This window comes from Ammospiza caudacuta, chromosome Z, assembly GCF_027887145.1.
Source record: "Ammospiza caudacuta isolate bAmmCau1 chromosome Z, bAmmCau1.pri, whole genome shotgun sequence".
In the NCBI taxonomy this organism is placed as follows: domain Eukaryota; kingdom Metazoa; phylum Chordata; class Aves; order Passeriformes; family Passerellidae; genus Ammospiza; species Ammospiza caudacuta.
In genome coordinates, this window is record NC_080632.1 from 86,714,054 (window position 1) to 86,740,168 (window position 26,115).

At 48.9% G+C, this 26,115-nt stretch overlaps 1 protein-coding gene across 1 annotated transcript; it reads left to right on the forward strand.

Annotated features, from left to right (window-relative positions):
* Positions 1-266: 266 nt before the first annotated feature.
* On the forward strand, positions 267-10,090 carry LIPG (lipase G, endothelial type). Its single transcript, XM_058823598.1, has 10 exons — positions 267-378; positions 494-666; positions 1,642-1,821; positions 2,364-2,475; positions 3,601-3,825; positions 4,210-4,452; positions 4,926-5,046; positions 5,634-5,852; positions 6,897-6,989; positions 8,555-10,090. Exons 1-10 carry the CDS (start codon positions 297-299, stop codon positions 8,574-8,576), a joined length of 1,470 nt encoding a protein of 489 aa, XP_058679581.1. The 5' UTR covers positions 267-296; the 3' UTR covers positions 8,577-10,090.
* The last annotated feature ends 16,025 nt before the right edge of the window (positions 10,091-26,115 follow it).

Here is a 26,115-nt window from a genome sequence, read left to right on the forward strand (position 1 = left end):
GGGGCGCCAGCCCTGGGGATCCCCTGTGAATCCCCCCCCCGCAATGTCCCCTGCGTCCCTCGGGGCGCCAGCCCTGGGCACCCCCGGGGACCCGCCCACGCGGGGCGTGGCCTCCCATTCATACTATCGCGACGTCACGGAAGGCGTGACCAATAGGAGCGGCGGCCTGGCCCCGCCCCCATGGTGCCACTGTAAAAGCGGCGCCGCTGCGCGTCCGCGCGAGCGTGTGTCCATCCATTCATCCCTTCCCCGCTCCAGCCTCCGTCCGTCCGTCCGTCCGTCCGTGCTGCCGAGCCATGAGGAGGCTCTTGCTGCTGCTGTGCAGCGCCGTGTCCTGCTGCATCGCGGCCGCGGAGGCGGCGCTGCCCGCGGAGGGAGGTGGGTGAGCGCGGTCCCACGCGGGAGCGGGGCAGCCGGGGAGCGGGCGCGTCCCCCGGCGGGGCAGGCGGGTTCCGAGGCGCTCTGCTGACCCTTCTCTCCCGCGGGCTCGCAGACGGCAGCGCGGAGCGTGTGCCGGCGCAGAAGGCGCGGGTGAAGTTCGGTCTCCGCTCCTCGCCGGACGCCGGTGAGGATGGCTGCGCGCTCGCCATCGGCCAGCAGCAGTGCTTGGAGGACTGCAAGTTCAACGTGACAGCTAAAACCTTCTTCATCATTCACGGCTGGACGGTAAGTGTGAGAAATCCCGGGCGATGCTTAGTCTGCCCACTCAGAGAGAGCAAACTGCCCTGCAAATGGGCTGTGCCTCCAGAATATTGATTTTCAGGAATTTCTGTGGCTGACTCATCTCTGAAGGTGTTCAAGGCCGGGCTGGATGGCACTTTGAATCACTTGGTCTAGTGGAAGATGTCTCTGTTGGTGGCAGGGGAGTTCAAACTAGATAATCTTTAATGTCCTTTTCTACCCAAACCTTTTTAGAATTCTGTGAATATAGGAATTTGGGAAAAGTTTTCATGTTCTGAGCACAATGGTCTCTTAAACGATGCACTTCTATTGAGATCTCTGGAGCAAAGTGTTCGGGGTCAGGCTTAGAAACTCTGAAATCACCCAACTCATTCATAACTGCTCAAGATCACTTCCTAGCTGTATAATGTGAACATAGCACTAAAATCCAACTGAGAGACCACTACGAATGTGACACTTGACTTGACAGGCACGTGTATAGCCCTTCTGTAACCGTAGCTGAGTGCCCAGTCTGCTATGTGCACTCCTTGATAAAGAAACAAGAGGGCACACAGACTTTATCAAGGTTTTTAATTCTGCATTTGGTAAGGCTGAGTGTGTGGCACTCAGGGGGCTTATCAGCTCTGTCAGTGCCAATGCAAACTGCGCTGCCAGGTCTGGTGAATAATTTTGCAATCCATCAGAATTTCTTGAGAAAAAGTGAGATAAGGTGGCACGTAACGAATGCCTCTCCCTCCTGCCCTAGAAGGCAAGTGGGTAATTACAGCCAGAGTCTCTCAAAACCTGTTTTTCTTACTCCGTTGCATGCATGCTCTTGCTGCATCGCTGAGAGGTAGTGGGGCTTGCAGAGGAGCAGCATGCAGCTGGAGCAGCAAATGTAAATGACATGCTAATAACTTGACTGTGGATGTGTCATCTTGGTCCCGCGAGCTGGAAACTGACACCTGAATCTCTTTCCAGATGAGTGGCATGTTTGAAACCTGGCTTGACAGCTTGGTGTCCGCTCTGCAGGAGAGGGAGAAGGATGCCAACGTAGTCGTGGTGGACTGGCTCCCTCTTGCCCACCAGCTCTACACCGATGCCGTGAACAACACGCAGATTGTTGGAAAAACCATAGCGAGGTTTCTGGACTGGTTACAGGTAGTGCAAGCTAAGAGCAGCCTCTGTTGTAACGCTCTTACACCGAGGGACTGTTGCACAAGGCTGCCGAGGCTCACCAGCAGGGCAGGCTGTGCTGCAACACCCAGCCCAGGGCTTGGCCAGGTGATGGCTCGCAGCTGCAGTGCTGCTGCCCTGCCTCCCTGGAGGCGCTGCCGCGGGTGAGGCTCGCTCGGGTCAGTGGGGCTGAAGGGCAGCTCAGGTTTGGGAGCGCTGCCGGAGCCATGTGGGCTCGGGCCTGGCAGGAGAAGGGGAAGGAGGAGAGGTCCGTGGTGCTGCACTCCCAGGGGAAAGTTTTATTCTTGGTAATAAAGAATATCATAACTGGGGCTGGAACAGGGGTAAACCACAGGTGCCATCCAAACCGCTCCGCTTGTCTTGATGAAATACAAAACGAAGCGTGCTTATCTGCCCCCTCCCACCACTCCCGTCTTGGAACTGGACTTTATATTCCTGCAAGCAGAAGCAGCCCAGATGCCATGGAAGAGAGGGGTTCAAACTCTCATATTTTCTTTTCCTTGCAGGAGAACCCCCTCTTCAGGCTTGAGAATGTCCACCTCATTGGGTACAGCCTGGGTGCCCACGTGGCTGGCTTTGCTGGTAACCACGTCCGTGGCACTATAGGCAGAATTACAGGCAAGTGGCTTTTTAAGCACTTTTTCAAGCAGTCTCTCCCTTGCTCTTCCTGGCAGTGAGTTTCCCCGAAGAGGCTCGTTTCCTGTGTTGCTACAATGTTGTTTTGGTGTTATTCTTCCAGAAATGACAAGTTTTCTGCTTGTGGCAGCAGTGGAAAGCACAGGTCTCCTCACATCAATTACAGCAAGGCTTCAATGTAAAAGCCTTACCCAGGACAAACTGGTCCTGGGTTTGTTTGAATTTAAATGTAGGTTCAAAACAAGTCCAGCTCAAGCTCTTACTATCTAAATGCTATTCCTCTCAGTGATAGTGTTTTTGTAATTACAGCTCATAAACTAATGGAGGTGAGAGCTACTGGGTGCTGTTTGTCCAACAGAATGTCTGATTAAAAAAATCAAATCTAAACCCTCATTCTGGAAATATGTGAAGAGTTTGCTTCCAGCTCCCGAGGAAAGCTGATTTCAACATGTGAGGACTTAGGGCATAGTACAAGGAGTTGCATTAAGGATTTACATGTGACACTGGCAGTGATAATTCCACATAGCCTAGCAATAAATGTCTGTATTTAATTAATCAGGGAAAAAAAAAAATCATCTAACAGTCAAGTTGTAGAAATGCTCTGGAGTGCAGCTTCTGGCTGGGGATGAGGCTCAGGGGTTAACAGAGCATCCCAAACCCATCATGGGATCTCAATGCAGGTATTTCTTGGCTGCTGCTTCAATTGTGTTAGTTGCTCCAAATGTGCAGTCTGAAAACAGACTAAATGTCACTGAGGCAGCTTTGCTGCTAGCTGTTCCTGGGGTGTTAAATCTCTTCTGGTGTTTGGACCTGCCTCTTGAATCATCTCTTCACCATCACCTGGTGAAGGCTCTTTGCTTCCAACAGGCAATCTGATCATGGTGCTGCTATTGGGTTGTGCTGCCCCAAAAGTGGAGAGGGGCATCTTTATTTGTCCCCTCAGTGAGCCCGTGGTGAAGACATCTTGAGGGACAGTACCAGCAATGGGGCTGGGACTGTCTGTGTGTCAGGTGGTGAGGAGACCTGCCAGCAGCAGGCTTCTGGCTATATTCTGTATGAAATAGCCCAATTTCTTACCTGGCCCCTTGTGTTCTGCCTCTGTCTCAGGCTTGGATCCTGCTGGCCCCATGTTTGAAGGAGTGGACCCCAGCAGGCGCCTCTCCCCCGATGATGCCAACTTTGTGGATGTCCTTCACACCTACACCAGGGAAACACTGGGTGTTAGCATTGGGATCCAGATGCCTGTGGGCCACCTTGACATCTACCCCAACGGGGGAGACTTCCAGCCTGGCTGTGGCCTAAGTGATGTCTTGGGAGCCATTGCCTATGGCAGTAAGTTCTCTTTAATCTTTTGCCTCTGGTCAGTGTAGACTTCTCACAAATAGACTTGGGTTGATGGAAAGAAAACCATTTTTTCCTTCTAAAATGTCTGTACTTCTGGAGATAGTTTCTAGAAACTATAGATGCTTTTAGCAATGAAGCACATTCTCACTCCAACACCTGATCATGATCTGTGGTCTTATGCTGGGACTAAAAGCTCTTCATGGGAGGGACCAAGAGAGCATCTCCCACTAACCTCCTGAATTGCTGCTGTTCTAGTTTGTCCCTCCTCAGCTTGTGCTGGGCTGCAGAAAGGCATAGCTCACTTTATCTTATGGGCTGCTGGGGTGACAGCTGCTTAAACCAAGTGTATCCCTTGCAACTCTGCCTCTCCAGCAATTGGTGAAGTCGTCAAATGTGAGCACGAGCGGTCTGTGCACCTCTTTGTGGACTCCCTGGTGAACCAGGACAAGCAGAGCTTCGCGTTCCAGTGCACCGACTCCAGTCGCTTCAAGAAGGGCATCTGCCTGAGCTGCCGCAAGAACCGCTGCAACGGCATCGGCTACAACGCCCGCCGCATCCGGCACAAGAGGAACAGCAAGATGTACCTGAAAACCAGGGCAGACATGCCCTTCAAAGGTACGCCTCCCCTCCCAGCAGGAGCGCGGCCTCCCCGAGTGGTGTGGGGAAGGAGGCAGAGGCGGAGGAGCAGCATCTCCCCAAAGCTTTGCAGCTCCAGTTGCTGTTCTGCTGTTCTGCACCTGCCTGCACTGCTGTGCTGTGCCATCACTGTGCTCCTTCCTCCCTGTGGAATCCACCCACAGCAACACTCTGCCTTTTGAGCAGGGCTGCGGTTCACCTGCCGTGCTTGCAGAACTCAGCCTCAGAGCAATGTAAGGTCTGGGGAGCTGTCCCCAGGGTGGGCCTGCTACTGCTGTTGTGTAAAAAAACTCAAATTTGTAATCAGTAAGGGCAGGAAAAAGTGATCAGAGCTGTGTCACTAAAGGAAGGGTCTGGTCTTTGCTAGCCAACACTATTTCAAGCAGAGCTGTGCTGAGCGATGTTTCTTTCAGCACAGCTGATTCCGACTCTGCTCTTCTCTCTCTCTCCAGTCTACCACTACCAGATGAAAATGCACGTCTTCAGCTACAAGGACTTGGGAGAAGTTGATCCCACCTTCTCTGTCACCCTCCACGGCACCAATGGAGACTCTGAGCCCCTCTCTTTAGAAATGTGAGTAAACTGCCCTTTGTGTTTTTACCCAAGTACGAAGGCCACAGGGACTACACAGGATAGCAGAATTCTTTTTCCTCTGCCAGCACTGGCGTTGCATCCCAGCCTAGCAGCCTCACTTCATCACCTTTCCAAAAAGCTTTTCACTCAGTAGCTTAATTATAACTTATTACTGGACGAATTGGGAACACTTTAATGTGCCCAGTCCCATGTGAGCCTTCACGGCTCGTTGCTTTTTTGTGTGTGGGTTTTTTTGGTTGGTTGGTTTGTTTTTGCCCCCCACCATTTGGACACAGTCTGAAATGTCTCTGGAGGCACTGCTGACCTCCCTTAGCCTCTCCCAAAGGAAAGAGCAGGCACAAACCCCACCTTTAAGCTACGGAAGGATGGCCAAGCTAAGCACACACTGCGTTGTGTGGAGCCAGCTATCTGAGCTCCCGTCAGTGCAATCAGTAATTAACTGGTGACAGTTGAACGTGCAGCACTTGATAAGCTGCAGGGGCTCTGTTAAACTCCTGGCATGGAACAAAGGAGCACCTGGCATGCTTCCATAAGGAAAAAATGCCAAGTCTCTGCCTCTCTTCCAGGCTTGATCTAATTGGCTTAAACGCTACCAACACCTTCCTGGTCTATACTGAGGAGGACATGGGTGAACTTCTGAAAATAAAGCTCACCTGGGAGGGGACGTCTCAGTCGTGGTATGATCTCTGGAAAGAGCTCAGGAGCTACTGGTACAGGCCTGTGAATTCCTCCCAGGAGCTCCACATCAGACGAATACGTGTGAAATCTGGGGAAACACAGCAGAGGTAATAATTGTGCTAGGCTGCATGTGAACTGACCTGAAACTTCAACCCAGAGCCAAGGAAAAGAACCCAGTGTTTTGAATGTAGTTGGTATCCTGGCTGCCTTCCTTTTTGGTGTCACCAGCTATTGCTCCCTTGTGGTTTGGGAGAACAGGTTACTGTCCAGCATGAGGCTGCAAACAGGCTTTAAGCAAAACTGGTCACCACAGAGCAGATTTGGAGATTTACTTTGATACTGTGGGGTCCACTGGGACTAAATTAACATGCTTCAAGGTGGTTTGGATTGTACCTGAGATGTTAAAGTACTGAGCACCAAAAGTACTGAAAGATGGATGGTCATGGCTATTATTTATAGGCTCAATGTGCTGATTTGGTACAACCAACAGGGCCTAAAACTGCAACCAGTAACATGGTGGCACCAACCCCTCAATAACTGCACTGCTCCTTCTGGGATCTGGCAGGGGGATTGGAACTAGGTGATTTTTTTAAGGGCCTTTCCAAACCCAACCCATACCCCTGGATCATAGAACTGACCATAGAATTCTAGTGGAAGGTTCTCTACCATGGCAGGGATGATTTTTGAGGTCCTGTCCCACCCAAACCATTCTCTGATTGTATGATTCTTTGCAAATGGAAAGGTACTTGAGCATCCAAAAGTTGTTAAAGCTCCCAAGCATGTAGCACAGCACTCCCACACCTTCTGTTAATGTTGTTCTGAAGGTAACCCAGATCTGTCAAAGAGCAGCAGTTGACATTGATAATTTCCCACATTTCTCAGTGCTTTAAATAAGCATCACCTGTCATCTGTAAGGTATTCTGCATCCTGGCTTCTATGAAATGTAGGGGTAGCAGAAGCAAAGATCCCCAGTTAAAGTATTGAAGTAGGAAATAAAACAGCAACTCAAGGGGCTGATGGTGTATCAAGATGTTCTGTGGGATGGATGGCTAATCAAACAACTTGTCCTAGAATAAGCTGCAGTCCGTATTACCTGCTAATTGTTAATCATAAGACAGCAAGTGCCTTCTTCTGTGTCCTCCTCCTCCTAGGTTTGCTTTCTGTGTGGAGGACTCTCAGCTAACCAGTATATCTCCTGGCAAAGAGCTCTGGTTTGTGAAGTGCACAGAGGAATGGCAGAAAAGGTATGGAAATCAGTCAAGAGAAATTCTGTATGGTGCATGTGGCTTGGCTGGGATGAGTGGAACCTTCTCATTGTATTTTTAGCTCCTGATACCTCTTTTTCTTTCAAAAAAGATAAGAAATCCTAGCCTATGATTCACACCTATCAGATTAAAATTTTTAATATCACCTACTATTGCTAAGTAGGTGGTATTATTCTCCCTTCTGACCTTGGATTGTCATATTGTACCTTTACATCTTTATAGCCAAACAGGTGTATCACATTCCTTGCTGCTGATTTTGGTAGGTGCTAAAGTCAGGTGCCACCCAAGCCCCAGATCTGTGCAATAGTGGAAAGGTAACTAAGAGTCATTCATTAAGTGCCCTGTAAAACAGGAGGAAGCTGGAAGAAGTGCAGGGCATTTCCTCAAGCTCGGGTGGAAGACCTTGAGCTGCCAAGAAATCACTTGGTTAAACTTTGAGCTCAACTGCATGAGGAAGATTCAGGTGAGGAGTTGCCGTGGTGTTACAGCCGAGTCCTGCAGTTTCATCTCCAGGCCTCCTGATCTCCTCTGCTTCAGGAGAGTGCCACTGCCAAAGCAGCTCAGGCTTCTTCAACCTCTGGGGCACTTCCCAGACACACACAACAGTCCTCAGAGCATGACTTCCAGAAAGTCTGGTCCCAGCAGTGACAACCTGATTGCCTCGGATGCCTCCGGTCATGTTTTGAATTAATTCCTGTTCATTTGACTAAATGATACTTTCCTTTGGATTTAGCCCAGCCTTTTGCTCTCTCTTAAATTTCATTTTGTAGACTTGGAGCTTTGTTGCTTCTAATCCAGAGGACGAAGTGCTTGTTAGGGCTAGCAGAGCTGCGTGGAAGTCGAGCTTAGCACAGCCTTCCTGGGCACAGAACTCAGCTCAGAAATGCGAGCTGGTCCCATTCCAGGTTTGGCAGAAACCAGCAAGCTGTGCTATGCACGGTAGCAAACAATTCTGTGAATGAAACCCCTGTGCAAGAACTTGTTGCTCTGCCACAAGTCTCGAAATATCGAGTAAACATTCCTGCAGGTACAATAAAAGGTTGTTTTGATATGCTACTTGGTAACCCCCATAAAACTGAATTGCTGGCAGATGTGCCCTTCCTCCTTTCTTGTGCAGTACAGCTTGTGCACGAGGCAGAGGAGTTGAGCTCAGCTGCAGCACACCATTTTTTCTAGGAAATGATCCTTCCTTCCAGAAATCATGAGTGATTACTTGCTGTTCAGCTCTCTGTTTCTGCCAAGTCAGTGCAATATTATAGTTCCCTCCTTAGAGATTGAGCCTGCAAACATCTGTCCATCCCAAATGGAGCTGCACAGGCAGGGTCTAGCTCAAGCCCTGTAATTTCTGCTTGCAGCCTGCATAATGTCTGCTGCAGGCTCTCACTGAGTAGCTACTGGGCAAAGTGCAGCTTTGGCAGAATAAAACACCAGCCTGTGCCGTCCAAACCTGTTCTTGGCGTTGCATGAGTTCTTAGAAATCCTTCTTTACTCCTCTTAACTTCTGCATTTAACTAGGTGTCTTTTTTGCTGTCTGTTTTCCCCAGGTCTGTGTCAAATCTGCTCTGAAGGCTTCCCTAAAGACTCACAACCAAGCAACCTAGATGCATGAAGACCATGCAGGTGGCAAGATGCTCTGGGAGAAACCTGGCTTGGCAGCACTTAAAGAAACTAGCTCTTCAGGACAAAACATCTTGGATTGGATGCAAGAAACTGAGGAGCAATTGATGAACCATGGTCCTAGACGTAAAATAACTAAAACTCCATTTTTCCCTTTCCCGAGGAGCCTGGTTTGCGCATTTAACCTTACCTTGACCTGTTACACACTGCATTTTCCCTTCCCTGCTCCCATTAACCAGGACTATGGATGAGATCTTCACAGACTGAGACCTCAGCAATGATCTTCTGGTCTGCCTGCCAGTGGAGTTGAGAAGACAAATAACTGTGCTAACTGCCCATCAGACTGTGGGTGACAGAGCTGCCAAGAACAAATTAGCACCTAGGGTAGGGTTACCATGGTCCTGTAGCACTGTGGGCTCTGGGAAGGTGAGACCAGCACAGGTCAGGTGTGTGGGGCTGTCCAGGGAAGGGCTGGGGATAAGCACAATGCCACTTAACTTCAAGTTGTCCTTTGCTTGCCTTAAAAATAATCTGTTCTGATACTGAAATGTCTATTTTCCTGACATATGGCCTGATAAGGAGGCAGAGCTCTGTCCTCCCTGTGCCTGGGGCAGGACATGGTGCAGGTGGTGGTCGTGGCAGCTGCTCCTCAGTGCCTGGTCAGTGTCTGCAGTGGGGCTGCCCAGTCCCATGTGGGGATCCCTTTTTAAGGGGCAAAGATAAGCTGCCCTTGTTCTGACCACAGGGATGGAGGAAGGCAATGCACCGTGCTGCCTCAGGAGAGCCTTGCACCACTCCATTTAACCTCTGAGAAAGTGCTCACCTCTGCTCAGAAGCTGTCGTAGCACCAATGCATAGTTAAGACCTTATTTTTGAGTGCCAAACATCCTGCCCTCAATTGTCACAACACCCCAGTTGGATTCCCTGGTCCCAGGTGATCTTGGCTTGGCTTTGGGTTGGACAGACTCTGCAGCTGTTCTGTTTGCTACAGCAGAGTGGACCTTGTCAGTTGGTGAAATAGGTTTTGTTTTGGTTGCTTGCTTTTGGCTTTTATTTCTTTTTCCTTTTTTTTTTTTTTTTTGTACTTTCTGGAAGGAAAATTGGTATAACAACCCTTGAGCTTTTGGCTTGCAGAAAAGCAATCTCAATAATGGTGTTGCCAGGTGGTGCGCTGAGTTCTGAAATCTTAGCAAGTCTTTCTGAGGCCTGCAAATCTCTTCAGTTTTTGTAGAGCTTCACTCCAACCAAAGCAAGCACATTTGGGGATATTTTTTTCATGGTTTTGTGCAAAGACTTCGAAAACAGAAGGCTTTGCAGAGTTATTGCCATGCCATACTTAGAGAAGTTTCAAAGCCCTATTTGTATATTGTGGTTTTTGTATGACTTAAAACATAATTTATTTGTCATATTGTATATATGTAGAATTTTAAACATTTTGGTTTTGCGTAACAGTTTTTATGAGCCTTGAGATCAAAAATAAAGGGCTTTGTAAAAATCAGTGAAGTCTTGTTATTGATCACAGAACCACTTAGGTTGGAAAGACCCCCCAAGAACACTGAGGTCAAACTTGTCCCCAGCACTGCCAGGGCCACCACTGACTCCTGTCCCCAAGTGCCACATCCTCATGGCTCAAAGGATGGGGATTCCACTACTGCTCTGGGCAGCTGTGCCAGGGCAAGACCACCCTTTCCATGAAGAAGTTTTCCCTAATTTCCAGCCTAAATTCCCATGGCCCAGCCTGAGGCCGTTCCTCTCCTCCTGTCCCTGGTCCCTGGGAACACAGCCTGACCCCCCTGGCTGTCCCCTCCTGCATTGTGCAGAGCAATCTACCAAAAGCTTTGACATTCCTTGCCAGAACAGCTATGACAGTCTTGTTCCTCCTTGCAGGTCCCTGAGACCTTCAGCCAGGTTCAGCACCCTCCTTCCTCCTCCTTCCCAGCTCCTCTGTGTGGCCAAGGCCAAGCTGTGCTCTCCATGCTCCCACCACCAAGGACCTTCAGGAACGGCGCAAAGTTACTCTGGATATACAACTGCCCTGTAGAGATGCCCCCCATAAAACACCAGGAGAGGGGGGACACGGAGCTGCTGCCAGGGCTGGAGCCCCTCTGCTCTGGAGCCAGCCTGGCCCAGCTGGGGCTGTTCAGCTGCACCAGAGAAGCTCCAGGGACACCTCAGAGCCCCTGCCAGGGCCTCCAGGGGCTCCAGGAGAGCTGCACAGCCCCTGGGGACAAGGCAGGCAGGGACAGCACCCAGGCAATGGCTCCCACTGCCAGAGGGCAGGCACAGATTTTGGCACATTGGGAATTAGGAATTGCTGGCTGGGAGGGTGGGCAGGCCCTGGCCCAGGGTGCCCAGAGCAGCTGTGGCTGCCCCTGGATCCCTGGCAGTGCCCCAGGCCAGGCTGGATGGGGCTTGGAGCAGCCTGGGACAGTGGAAGGTGTCCCTGCTCATGGCAGTGGGTGGGCTTTAAGGTCCCTTCCAACCCAAACCTTCTGTGGTTACAGGTTTATTTCAGTTTTAGCTCAGTAGTGAGGACATTATTTGAACAGCGCAAGTACTATCATATTTTTTTTCAGCAGAGTGAATGTCAGAAAACCAAAATTCTTCTCCGCTTTGCAGTAGAGGGATGTTCTGGCTGGCCGTTCCCCACAGTGACCTCGAGCCACATTCAGCAGAGAGCTCCACCAAAACCATTACCCTTCCCTTCCCGTGTTGCTTTCTTTTAGACATGGCAATACCACTACTGCTTTTGGCTGGGGAAAAGCCTGATTTTGTGTTACTTTCTATGGTTGTAGCAGTGAGTACAGTGGACTCTGGAAAGACCATTGCTGCTGTGCCAGGCTAGTCAGGACAAGTTCAAACTCCCTCTCTTCCTTTGATTTCTTCCAATAATTCTTTTTTTTCTCCATAAAATGTCACTTATATTTTGCCTGAAATGCTTCACCTTTGCCTGACTTCGCTAACAAACCCATTGGTGAACACTTGTAAGAAAACTTACCCAAATCTAGTCACTGAGTTTTCCCAGCTTTTCCCCTCAGCCACACCACTGAATTTAAAGGGAAGCCTCTTATTGTGCTCTGCCTGTGCCTGACACAAATTGATGGCACAAATCCAACAGCAGCAGAAGGACTTTGCAAACACAGTAAGTACCTCTGAGCTGAGGAAGATTTGCATGAAATTACTTAGTTAACCTTTCCCTATGGAAAGCTCAGCAATGCCTGTCTGCAAGGAAAACTACCTCGGTGGATTTGGCAGAGAGCTATTTGGTGCTTGTAGGGCCCCTGATTATTCTGCACCCCAGAGCTGGAGCTGTTTTCTGATGTGTTCCTGTGGGGCTCCCTTCCACCCTCTGCAAAGAGTGTGCAGGGGGAACTAACACCAGAAGTCATTCCAGATATCTGGAACTCATTTTTTGGCTGCTACCCCGTGGACACAGCTGCAGCACAAGGGCTGGTGCCTCTTGCAGGGTGAGTCTCCTGCAAGGACAAGCAGGAGCTGGCCTCTAAAGGAAAAGGGGGAAGAATACAAGCTCACAAGAGAGGAGAAACAGACTGCAGCCCTTCTACATCTGTGGGCATCCTCTTCAGGTGTCTGGCCCTTCACACAGCAAATGTTAGCTCCCAAAGGCATCGCTCCTGCTGCTCCACACCTTGAGGGGTCACACCTGCTGGCACACCAAGATGCATCCCCGCATGCCTCCCCTCACTGGGAGCTCGGCTGTGCATTAGACAAATGAGAAAACAAAGAGAAGAGGGTATTTTTTAAAAAGTTTCCAATGAATTTAGAATCTTTTTTATGTCTCTAAGGAATTTAGGCCTGGCAGAGCAGACACATCCCAATCTGTGCCAGGCAGGGCTGAGGCTGCACAACTGTGCCCGAGCTGCTGGCACCCCTCCCCCAGGTTTCCTTGGGGTCACTTTTTCACAGCCACTGCATTCAGCCCTAAGGGTTAGGTCCCCACAAAGGTCAGGCTGTTCTCTGAGGAACAATAGGGCCGGCATGGGGAATGCTTTATAACCCTCCTCAACCCCCACCCAGGGCTGCCCCAGCCTCACAAGCAGCAGTAACTGCGCACAGTTTCACCAATTACCGTAAAATCAGAGCGCCATAGAATCCCAAAATGGTTTGGGTTGGGAGCTTGAATTCCAGCTCATTCAAACCCCCTGCCACTGGAGGCATCTCTAGAGGCATTTTCCACTGTCCCAGGTTGTTCCAAGCCCCATCCAGCCTGGCCTTGGGCACTGCCAGGGATCCACGGGCAGCCACAGCTGCTCTGGGCACCCTGGGCCCGGGCCTGCCCACCCTCCCAGCCAGCAATTCCTAATTCCCAATATCCCATTTAATTATCCCATCTAATATTCCCTCTGGCAGTGAGAAGCCATTCCCTGTGTCCTGCCCCTCCATGCCTTGTCCCCAGTCCCTCTCTCTTGGAGACCATTTAGGCACTGGTAGGGACTCCAGGAGAGCTGGAGAGGAACCTGGGACAAGCTCAGCCTGTCAAATACATCCCAGCATCCCTCTTTGGAGGTGATTTGAACACAAAGTGCATTTGGAGTGCGCTTCTCCCTCATTTCCCAGTGTAATATCTCCCTTTGGCAGTGTGTCCTAGATCAGATCTCCCTGTCCTGTTCAGATCTCCCTAAACCAGGACACAGAGCTCGGAGGTGCCTTAGCAGACGTCCCCAATGCAGGTCGTGCCAGCTATCTCTCCCAAGCTACAAAAGTCTGGACACAAAAGATCTGTCTGGGAAGAAAAAGACCAACCCATCCTTCCAAGAACAAGGACAGCACGTCTTTTTTCTGGCTTCCCAAACCAAGAAAATGACCCAGCCTCACTCCAGAAAGTAAAACTTTCCAGGGGTCCCCAAGAGCAGCCTCACCGAGAGATGGCTGTGACAGTCCAGGAAACCCAAGATCCTGCTCCTCTGCCTGTGCAAACCAGTTGTAATTTTATGCCTGCTCTGATGCTGACATTCCAACATAAATTATACAGCTCATTGCCTTTGCAGCATCCCATCCAGCCCAGCAGCAAACACAAAGGGTTTGGCAACTTCTGCACGTTGATGCAAAGGCATCAGAGACCTCACACTGCCCAGAGGGATGGGTAAAGCATCTCGGTCCAGAACCAACCCAGGTTTAAAACTAAAGATCAGATCATTTATATTGCTTGATTATTGTTTTTTTCCTATCTCTGTCCTCTCCGTTCCAGGTTGTTTTGCAGCTGTTTCACAAAGGTTCAGCATATTTATGGCAACCTGTATAAAGAAGACACAAAGTGCAAACATGCAGAATCCTCTTCTTCTGACCTGACTTGTAATTACATTGAAAAATGAGGAAGGTGGATTAATAAAACAAGGTTTTCCAGGCTATGCTGTTCCACCTCTCCTCATTCTGCAAACAGGCAAAGCAGCTCAGACAAAGTAAGAAATGACACAAGACTTGGACAAAACATTAATGCAAATACGGTTGATTTTTCACCCCCTCCTTTCCATGTGGCTTTCCATATCTTGTTTTGGCTGACAACAGACACATCCTACAAAGTTATGAAGAGAAAGGCCACACCAGCTGGGCTGTACTGGAACAATTGTAGTCTGATGCCCTAAAACCTGCAGATGTTAATGAGAAGAAGATCCTTGCTCTGCTCTCTATGAAACAGCCAGACCTGTAATTGAACAACCCAGCAAAGACTCCATGGAAAAGCTGGACCACATTTTATTCACACATAGCAATGGAGGGAATACCCAATTATCTCAAAATCAGTTGGGTTAAAAAGCTTAAAATTTATCTCTAAATTTCAGACTGATGGATCTGTGTGGTTTGCAGATGACTAAATTTGTTCCAAAACCTCACTGCCCTCTTTACAAATAGTTTATTAGTTTTGTGGTTTTTTGCTGAGGAGGAAGAATCCATTGAAATGCAACAAAATTGATAGCTGGATAAGATTAACAGATTTGCCTTAAAAATTTAGTTTGCTTTAAAAGCACTCCAGGAGTCAGTGAGAGAGAGAAAACACAGATGCCTTCACCTTGGTTAACAGCTCTGCACTTGAACCAGAACTGTTCAAGGTCTTCTGAACACTTTTCATGAAAAAAAAAAAAAAAAAAAAAAAAAAAAAAAAAAAAAAAAAAAAAAAAAAAAAAGTTGAAGAGGTAATTTTTCTTACAGGAATTTTCTTCTACTAGTCCATTCTGGTCTAATATGATATGGTCTCATTCATATTAGGTTAATGAAGGATGAAGGTAAGTGAAGGTAAATCAAAATGAGTGAAACAGAAAATTTCTAGGGAGAGAAGGCACATGGAGCTGCTGCCAGGGCTGGAGCCCCTCTGCTCTGGAGCCAGCCTGGCCCAGCTGGGGCTGTTCAGCTGCACCAGTGAAGCTCCAGGGACACCTCAGAGCCCCTGCCAGGGCCTCCAGGGGCTCCAGGAGAGCTGCACAGCCCCTGGGGACAAGGCAGGCAGGGACAGCACCCAGGCAATGGCTCCCACGGCCAGAGGGCAGGCACAGATTTTGGCACATTGGGAATTAGGAATTGCTGGCTGGGAGGGTGGGCAGGCCCTGGCCCAGGGTGCCCAGAGCAGCTGTGGCTGCCCCTGGATCCCTGGCAGTGCCCCAGGCCAGGCTGGATGGGGCTTGGAGCAGCCTGGGACAGTGGGAGGTGTCCCTGCCCATGACAGGGGTGGTGTTGGATGAGTTTTACTGTCCCTTCCCACCCAAACCATTCCCTGGTTCTGTAACTCAAAGACTGCCATGGTGGAGCATCCATCTCCAGGAGGGCAGCAGCACACTTACACACTGGACATGCTTCCCTTGATGATTTCTGTGACCAAAGCCAAGGCTGCAGAAGCGGGGACATGGCAGCTTTTCTGGGAGTTGTGTCTGCAGAGCTTCCTCCTTGTCTCGGGAGCACGGAGCAGCCGCTGCCGGGCTCGGGGTCACCCAGAGGGGCACTGCCCTGCAGGACCTTGGCTCAGGGCGCACACAAGTGCTCCAGCTGGGCCTCCTTTCACATCTGAAGGAGTTTTCCCTTGGATGTCTGCAGATGTGAGATGCTATTCCAGGAAAGGGAAGGAAGCTGAGCTGAAATGCCCAGGTGAGGAGCATGCTCTGCGCTGTGTAATGCTGGTTATAAAAGGCATACATTTCGAGAAATTAAAACTCGGTCCACGTTTTCGTCCTGTTACTTCTGCTCATCATCCTCAGTTATTGACCTAAATTCCTGTTTGGAGTCCAAGTCACACGCTGCCTCCAGGCCAGCTCCAGTAACAACATCAAAGCTCTGACCTAGACTGATCCTGTGTTCTGGCCAACAGCTACTTAACAGGACACGATGAACTTTAGATCCAGTTCATCTTTACAGGGATGAGCCAAAGGAGGCTCTCATTTTTCAGTCTGATCCAAAGATCCTCAGTTAACTTTTGCTGCCCTGTAATGGTGCTCTTTAAAGTTGTTTGCCCTTCCCATCTGGAAGACCCAAAGAAATAAGTGGAGAAAACCTGACAGCTAGATGGGTGAAGCAACAAATCTGATTGTGTAAATGAAATGCTGCCAAACAATCAAGAAAAATTAAGAAAGGGAAAGACTAAAGACAGTGTCTTCTTTTCTTTTAGCTCTATTACAAGTGATTAAGTAGTGCGGGGAAGAAGGGACAAAACCAGATAGTCTTAGGATATTTAAATACTGTTTTCCTAAGATAATAATCACTAATACTGGAAATAACAGGAAAGGCAACCAGAAAAAATTTTCCACTCTTTCATTTACACTAAAATTGAACATTGAAGAAACCCAAAACATTTTAATGAAGACTTTTTTAATTCAAGTCATACCCTCTACATATCACTGGAGCCAAAGCCAAGCTCTGCTCTTCATCATTAATGTCCAGAAACCATTTAGGAGACAGATTTTTTAGATAATTCTGCATAATCATTTTCTGTGAAAGAAAACCTGCATCCATGTTTTTCATTTGCATCCTTGGATTGGCTCCCATCCATGATCCACTCCATCTCCCCAGTAGATTCATATCCATGTTCCTCATTGTTTTTTCCTCCAAGTTTTAGAAGAAACAGCCCTGCCCACTGCTGCCTAATTTAGAGACTCAGTGAGCTCATGTTTGTCCTCCAAAGGATCAATATCTGCACCCAAATATGAGCTACTCCTCTCAGGTGAGAGCCCACCTGCAGAGCTGCCCCAGCCCTGGCTCCAGCAGCACAAGGAGCTGGAGCTGCTGCAGCCAGTGCAGAGGAGGCCACGGAGCTGCTGCCAGGGCTGGAGCCCCTCTGCTCTGGAGCCAGCCTGGCCCAGCTGGGGCTGTTCAGCTGCACCAGAGAAGCTCCAGGGACACCTCAGAGCCCCTGCCAGGGCCTCCAGGGGCTCCAGGAGAGCTGCACAGCCCCTGGGGACAAGGCAGGCAGGGACAGCACCCAGGCAATGGCTCCCACTGCCAGAGGGCAGGCACAGATTTTGGCACATTGGGAATTAGGAATTGCTGGCTGGGAGGGTGGGCAGGCCCTGGCCCAGGGTGCCCAGAGCAGCTGTGGCTGCCCCTGGATCCCTGGCAGTGCCCCAGGCCAGGCTGGATGGGGCTTGGAGCAGCCTGGGACAGTGGGAGGTGTCCCTGCTCATGACAGGGGTGGAACAGGATGGGCTTGGTGGTCCCACCACCACCAGAATTTCTGATAAGGAATTTCACAGCACAGAGCTTGACCAAGGGCAACCCACATTCCTCTCCAAATCCTGTGTTCCTCCTTGTCTTTCCACCTGTGTGCAGCCTCCCCACATGTAACTCCTGGAATTCTCTGAGCATTCTGCCTGTCCACAGCTGGGCAGTGGAGAGGAACAGAGGAGCATTCAGGGTAAGCTTTGAAGTACCTGAGGATGAGTTTCTCCTGCCCAGAAGCAGAAACCCCAGGAGCTCACAACCCCTGTAGCACACCCAGGTAAGATGAACAATGACATTGCCTTAGCAAGCTGATGGTCTTCCTGTGTCCCTGCAGCTCCAGAGCCATGCATCAAAGCAGCTGAGATCAGGAAAATTGTTTTATATGGTGTTTTTTTAAACAGGGATAGAGGAGAACCTGCTCCAGCCAGGCCACCATCTGGCCTCTGCCTTCAACCTTTGTATTCTGGGGGTGCTGGAAGAGATGCAGCCCCTGTGCAGATGCACTCAGAGCTCCATCTCCACCTGCACCCTCTCCTCGGACCTCTCAGGAGAAACACATCTTCCAGCTCCCTTCACCTGTATCTCATAAAGGAAACTCTCTCTGCTGAGCTTCCAGACGGAGGTGTAAGGCCCAGGTGGGCAGGGGACACACATGCACTGATGTCCCTCTTGTCTGGGTCATGCTGCTGCTGGCCCACAGAGGTCACCTCTGAACCCAGCACAACAAAAGCCCTCCAGGCAGTGTGGAACTTCCCACCAGGAGCTGTGATAACAGCAGCAGGCATGGTGCACCCAGCCATGCTGGAGGCCACCAGAAGTCCAGGCTTTTTGCCAAAGATCAACCCTTCTGTCGCTGGAAGATGCTGCAGGAGCCAAACAACACATTCCAAACCTCAAAGGAATTTACAGGGTTCCCTCTTTGATATCCTTACGGATCCTGGCTGGAGCATCCTGAAGCAGCAGCTGCTACTCATGGCCAGATCAGCCATTCCTGGGAGGTTGCTCAGTTAGGCTGGGATTGCAATGCTGGTTCTTGTGCTCTGCTGTCGTATCAGCAACTGGAAGGGTTGTGAGCCATGTTCTGCTGAGCCACCATCAGCTGTTGGATATGATAATATTGAGCCCTTACCTAAATTTGTGGTCAGTTTGGGAATTTAGGTTGAAGGACCGTGTCCTCCCCCAGCTCGGTGGTTGTACTGCAGCAGGGCTGTGGCCTCTGATCACTCCATCCATCTGATTTTTCTTTACAGCCAGGTTGAAGCCACCTGCGTCACCAGCTCCAGACCTGGCCAGAGAGGTGGGACAGCTGCTCACAACCAGGGGTGAGCTGGGGCTGATTTATGCTTTGGGAGATGGGCACACCAGCAAGCCTGTTTGTTTGTAAACCAAGGATGATTTATTCCGCTTAGTAATTCAGTGTCCTTTGGAAGGCACACAATGTCAGCCCCATTCACCAGCCCTTTTATTTATTATTTTATTCCTGCATAATCCATGCTGCAGACAAAGAGGCACATTGTTCTACTCTGGCTGACAAACAAAATCTGTTTTTTTATAAATTCCTGCTGTGTTGTTTTCTCCCAGTTTTGCCGTATCAGCTTTTAGCTTCCATTTAGAAAAAAAAAAAGGTATTATTTTAAAAAGAAGTTAAATTTGTTTTGTAATCCAACTGAGTTACCTCCTTATGCCGTTTCAGCAGCATTCTGCTGCTCCAATGGCCAGGAGGCTGTTTGTGCCAGCCTATCCAGACTGCCTTGCCTAAACCACCCCATCCTGTAGTTTTAATGGGACTGGACTCAAGAAACAAAGCAAAGGACCAAGTCCAAGCTTTGGCAAGTACTGATGTCATTTTCCATCCTGCTTTCAGGGGAAAAAAATTGTAGAATCCCAGAATGGTTTGGGTTGGAAGGGACCTTAAAAATTATCTCATTCCATCCCCTTGCCATGGGCAGGGACACCTTCCACTATCCCAGGTTGCTCCAAGCCCTATCCAACCTGGCCTTGGACACATCTAAGGATGGAGCAGTCACAGCTGCTCTGAGCAACCTCAGGGTCTCACCACTCTCACAGCCAGGAATTCCTTCCCAATATCCCATCCCTCCCCCTGGCACTGGGAATCCTTTCCTCCTTGGCCTGTTTGTTCAGAGCCTTGTACAAAGTCCCTCTCCAGCACTTCTGTAGTCCCCCCATATAAATTTGCCAAGATAGAACAGTTGGGGCCCACAAGATTGCAGATTTTAGGAGATGTTACCTTGAATTTTGTGAACTGATCCACTGCCCCGTGACAGAAAATTCTAGGGAAAGTCACAGGAGCCAACAAAAAACTCCCAGTGTCTGTTGAACTGCAGATGATCTCTGCACCCATTGCAGTGAGAGTTGACCTATTGCAAAATGCTCACCAAACATCCCTCTCTTGGCCACTGGACTCTTGTTGCCTCTTTAGGGTCTCTGGAGATGATGCTGAAGCAATCCCAGCTCAGTATTGTTTTGACTGGGTGGCTGACCACAAGAAGGGTCTCTGGCTATAGCACAGAACTGGAAAGTAGATCCAAGGTTGGTTATCAACACTGATACCCAAGGACAACCCAAAGGTCACAGACTGGACTGGAGAGACCGAATGCTCTTTAAACCCCTTGGGAATCTGCTGAAAGCAGAAAACATGAAGTTGCTGGTCTTTGTTCCTGCAGGATGATTGCAGCCTACCCAGGTCCTGAGGCCAGAAATCCCTCAACAGCATCCCCATAACTCACTGTGCTCACTGCACCTGCTGCCCACAAGGACAGGTGAAACTGCTCCAGGTTTGGACATCAGCTGCTTGTTGATGTGTGAGAGCTGGGAAAGGCCATTACCAGCTACCCAGCCTGGCTGAAGGTGGTTTTCAAGGGTGAAATCCATTTAAAGACAAACATTTATTCTGGCTCCATCTTGATCTTGCGGTTTTTCTCTCAAGTGAAAGGCTGGTGGGTGTCAGACAATCCTGTTGCAGATGCACAGCAAACTCAGGACAGTTTCAGAGCGTATGGAAGCTCCCAAGGGATGTCTTATGATGTGCCAAGAGTGACCCCAGCCACCCATGTGGCAATCCTGCACACAGCTGAGTGCAAGCACAAGTTAGAATAAGAAGAAAGGCCCCTCAACTCTATGCAAAATTCCAAGGACCAGCGTCGAAGAAGGGTGAAGAATGGGGCATGCTTATTATGGCAACCTTTTTAGACAGTAGAACATTATAAAAATTCCCACCTCACTGGAATCTGCAGCATAAGCAGTCCCTGATGCTGGGTCACCAAGGGGTGGCTTTAAACTCCCCATTTCTGGGCAAAATCTTGTCCGCAGGGTGTTCCTTGCACTCTCAAGGGAGCACACCAGAAAGCTGCTGATGCCCCTCATTAGTCCTGTAAAGCTGCAGGACAGCCTCCCACCAGTCACTGCAGTAAAACCAACTTGCTTCACTCATCCATGACCTGACTCCTTGGCCAGCAGCCCAGGGATGTGATCCCCAAGCTCCAGAAGCCTGGTGATGCTTAGGCTAGGGAGCATCAACGTGGAGGGGCCATTTGCTGCCACATTGCAAAGGGAAGTCAAAAATAGGACAGACTAACTAGGAACTGAGCAGCTCTCCACAGACCATTGGTGTTCCTGAACTGTCCTCAGAGCACCAGTGGCATTGAAAAATGAGCAAGGAAATTTCCAGCTCAGCCACTTCCTAATCACATAAAAAGTTCAGGGAGGACAAAGACACACACAAAAAGGAAACTCTGAAAGGACAGCTTGTTAAACCACAGATAAAATGCTTTTCTCTGGCCGTGACAGTACCACTAGAGTGGTGCTATACTGGTGCAGTTCAGGGTCCTGAAGAACTTCTAAGGTGTTTGTGTGCTCAAGGAAGAAGGGATCAGACTGGGCTCTTCTGGGCTGTCAGAGGGCATACACAGCTGTGCAGGAGATGTGCCCTCCCTGCCTGTTCCTTGATGACATCCCCTTTGTATTCATCTTTTGCTGCTATCATGTCCCTTATTCTTCAAAACTCTCAGAAAACAAGTCTCCCTGCACAAGGGAATGTTCTACAGCAGAGGAGAGCATACCATACCTAAACCCAAGCCCCCAGACCAGTTCTCCAGCATGTTTGCAAGAGCTGCTGCTAGAACTCAGCATTTTATGGACTTTGTGGTGGATGCTTTCCCTTCTCAAGAGACAAGAAACACAGGTTCTGCATGGGGCTTTCTACATATGCAAGAATTTCTGTCTTGGAGCACTCCAGATTTCCAGATCTGTAGATAAATCCTTCTCTCTAACCTGTGCTCACCTGCACAGGTTAACTGAAAATCAACCCTTCCCTCATCATTTTGCTTCTCCTGGAAAAGCTGAACACTAAGACAGATCTCAAACCACTGTTGGCCCTGCCTTTGGAGTGAAAATCAGTGATTTCAGGTTATTAAAGATGTGTTTTGCCATCCAAGTGCCTCACAAAGCATGATGGGAGTGCCTCCCACACCATGATTGTCATGCACCACAAAGGTCCTGCCCCAGGCATATGGGACAAAAGGTGAGAGAAGCACAGCATGGAATGAATTTTGGAATGTGTGGCTGCTTTCAGCCCTGGCATGGCAGAAAGGGGAAGGTCCATGCATGGACCTTGTCTAAGTTATCAGCATCCTGTGGAGTGTGGGCTGTGGAGCTGAAGTATCTATCTACCTATTGATACACCCAATAGTAAAAAAAAAAAAAAACAACCAAACAAAAGTTCCCCTGATAACCCCTCTGCAGTTTCTATGTTGACGTTTTCATGTCTTTCAAAAAACAACCCACGAAAAATAAGCCTCACAAAACCCCACTCATCATGGTCAACTCTCCAGCTCTTCTAAGAGCAAAATTTAAGGTCCAACTTAAATGCTTAAGATGAAGTTTTAAGCATCAGCTAGATCAAACTTAAACAGAGAGGATGTAATAGACAACTTTTTGGAATTTAACTGAGGTTTCTCCATCTCACCCAAATTGTGCCTCACTTAAAATCTTATTCATGAGTGTTTGGAACAGCTCCAAAACCTTTAGCAATTTCCACATAGTACAAAGAGAACTTACCTATTGCCAATTACATATTGCCTTTACCTAACAAAGCCATCATTTCCTCAAGGCACCCACAGAGCTTCTTTTGCAAATGTCTCTTACATGGCAACAGGGAGCTCACTGTTTAATAGCACCAAATCCTCACCCTGCTTTTCAACACAATGGAGTTCCCCAATGGTTTGGTTATGGATCACAGAATTGTTTAGGATGAAAAAGCCCTTTGAGGTCATTAAGCCCAACCATGCCCAGCACTGCCAAGGCCTCTGCTGAACCCTGTCCCCAAGTGCCACATCCACACAACATGTAAATCCTGCCAGGGATGGGGACTGCACACTGCCCTGGATGGCTTTGCCAGGGCTGGACAGTCCTTTCCATGGGGAAAATTTCCTCAATATCCCCCCTGAGCCTGCCCATGCTCAGCCTGAGGCCGTTCCCTCTGCTCCTGTCCCTGTTCCCCCCGGCTGTCCCCTCCTGTCAGGAGCTGTGCAGAGCCACAAGGGCCCCCCTGAGCCTCCTTTGCTCCAGGCTCAGCCCCTGCCCAGCTCCCTCAGCCTCTCCTGGGGCTCCAGTCCCTTCCCTGCTCCCTTCACCAAGGCTGCTTCAGCATTGCCAGAAAACAGCACTTTTCCCTTGACTCTTTACCCATTGCTGGGCATTTGTCACCTGCAGGTAAGACCAGCTGTTCAGCAGGACAATGAACTGCTCTGCCTTGGCCACAGACTGGGATTGGGAGGAAAACACCTTCTTTTCAATTTTTAGAACAGTCAAAGACCAAACAAGGAATTAGCTAATAAAATCCACTATGTTCTGTGGTAAAAAAAGAGAAGAAATCTTGAATAAATTGTGTCAGACACTGTAGCATCTGAACCCTATTTGCTACCAGAGATAACAAGATAACATACTTTTCTTTGTATCTCAAACCAGTCTTGGTTTGTTTCAAACCAGATTTCCAGAGTCTGGCGGTGCAATATGATCCTTTTCTTGAACAAGCTGAAGGATAAGCCATTTTTTTCCCCTCATCTGGAAACAGCTGACAACTTACTCTGCATTTATGGAGTACTTTTAATCTTGGGTGAAGTGTTTATGGACCATGGGCCTTGTTCCACTTTCAGCTGCGTCTGTGCAAGCCCGTGCTTGGTTGGAGGAAGATAAATTAAAGGAGGGCAGAAATCACTGCAGTGTGTGCAACAACAAAACAAGAATTAACTCCATATGAAGCACATTTGGCTCTGGCAGGGCTTATTTGTTTTCTCTGTGTTTTTCTTTACTCCTGCTGCTCACTGTGAAGGGAAGATAAAGAGATGGCTGTAGATTGCCTTGCATAATAGAGCAGAATTTATTCCAGAGATTTATTTGTTATGGGAAAAAGAGTAGATCTTGCAGACCTTAAAATAGATCAAAATCCTATCTTTTCAGGTGCTGTACAGGTAGTCACTAAATCAAGAGCCAGGGATCTGGCAGGGATCACCCTGCATAAACCAGCAGTAAGGAGTGTGGGGAGGGAAATGAAGGTCCAGAGCAAGAAAGGTGAATTAGCCAGGTCACAATACCTATCATGCCTGCCAGAATCTCTGCAGTACCCACTAAATACCTCTGCAGAGATGCTCTGGATAAATTATCAACTCCAGGAAGCACAGCTCCCCTCCAGGCAGTCTTGAGAGCTTGAGGTCTGTCCCTGAACCAAAACCCCATATAATATTTACACACCACACATTATTCCTGAACCACCAAAATTCTCAGAAATTTTTAGGAAAAGCTCCCTCCAGATCCAAGCTCGGGGTCAGCGAAGGCTCATTTCCCTGGTGGGACTCAGTGCTCATTGTGGAGCTGGAGTGATGAACCCTGTGTGTGAGGCACCTGCTTCTTCACGCTGCCCTGCTGACAGCCAGGCCCCCAAGGGCTGATCCCTTGGGGTCTGAACATCTGCCAACACCTGCACTCACCTGGAGGGGCTCTGCTCCTTTCAGAGATCTCCTGGGGTGTTCACTGGCGGGTACCAGGAAGAACGCCTTTGCCACATTTCTTTCCCTAGATCTGTGTGGTTTTTTTAGACAAAACAGAATCACAGAATCATGCAATCATAGAATCATCAAAGCTGGAAGACACTCTAAGATCACCAAGCCCAGCTGCCCACCCAGCACTGCCACTGTAACCCCTAAACCACATCTCCCAGTGCCAGATCCTAACTCCCTCAAACACCTTTCAGGGATGGTGACTCCACCAGCCCCATGGGCAAACTGATCCAATGCCTTACCAGCCTAACAGTGGAAAAATATTTCCTGATATCTAATCTGAATCTCCCCTGTCTCAGCTTAAGGCCTTGTCCTCTGATCCTCTCATTTCAGCCACAGTAGAAGAGACCAGCCCCTACCTCACTGCACCCTCCTGTCAGGGAGTTGTGGGGAATTACAAGATCCCCTCTGACCCTCCTTTTCTTGAGGCTAAACAACCCCAGCTCCCTCACCTGATCCTACAGAAGTCAGGTGCACCTAGGGATTCTTAACCTTAAAAAAACCTTTAAAGACCAAACAAATTAACACACAACTCAACACTGGCATCTTCCCTAACCCTTTTTTTTTTCCTTTGCCTACACGAATCAAGAAATTTCACTTCCAAAACATCCCCTGTGGGATTCACTAACACTTCAAACATTTTTTCTCATTATAAGGACTGTGATGGGGCAGAGAACTTGAATGAAATTGTAGAATAGTTTTGAGTTGGAAAGGACCTTTAAAGCCCACCTCATTCTGCCCCCTGCCATGGGCAGGAACAGCTTCCACTATCCCAGGTTGCTCCAAGCCCCCTCCAAACTTGCCTTGGGCACTTCCAGGGATGGGAGCCCACCTCCCTCACAGATAATAATTCCATCCCAATTTCCCATCCAGCCCTGCCCTCTGGCAGTGGGAAGCCACTGCCCCTTGTCCTAATGGTAGTACACACACACACACACTGAACAATAATTACATTAATAGCTGGAGGTGAGGACATTGCAGCCAGCATTTACCAAACACCTAAAACTGTACAGAATTTACATTATGGGCTGATTCCAAGGAAAATTGGAGAGCATCAGTGATACAGGGAGTGAGACTGTTCATCCACCCAGTTTTGCAGGTTCATGACATTTGGAGCACTCAGGTTCCTGGATGCTGACCCAGTCTTTATGACAGAGTCACTCTGGGGTGTTTTCAGGCAGCATTTTTCAGATGCTGAGGATATGCAATGAAGATCAGACTTAGAAAAAGCTCATTTTTTGTGCATTTAAGCAGTTGGATAAGTCTAAGCAGCCCTTTTTAGGGCTGCACCAGTTGCAGAATCAGGTGGCTCACCATTTGAGAAGTGGGTTGCTTTTGCCAGGGCTTGAGCTAGTGCAAGGTTATGGTTTTTGAGATCTTGTCCCAAGCAGTGCTATCCTGAAAGAGGCAGCTAGATGTGGGAAACCTCTGTCTCTCTGCCAGAAAGAACAGATGTCTGTTAAACAACCAGACTCCCTCAAACATGTGTAGCTGATAATATTCCAAATTAGTGTTCCAGGTAGAAATTCCACAAGCAAACAGAGCACTTTATAATTTTTTAAGCTCAGGAGACTGGTCTCTCTGCATCAGGGAGATGTGCTCAATCTTGGAGCCTGTGCTGCTGGCCAGGTTCCAGGACTGAGTGTATCAGGTTTCTGCCTCTGTATTTGCACATGGTTTTAGATTTGGGAGGAGAAGCCCTTCCTCCTGTGACAGCCAGTCCTGGATTTCTGGATTTTCAGCTGCCCAAGTACTGC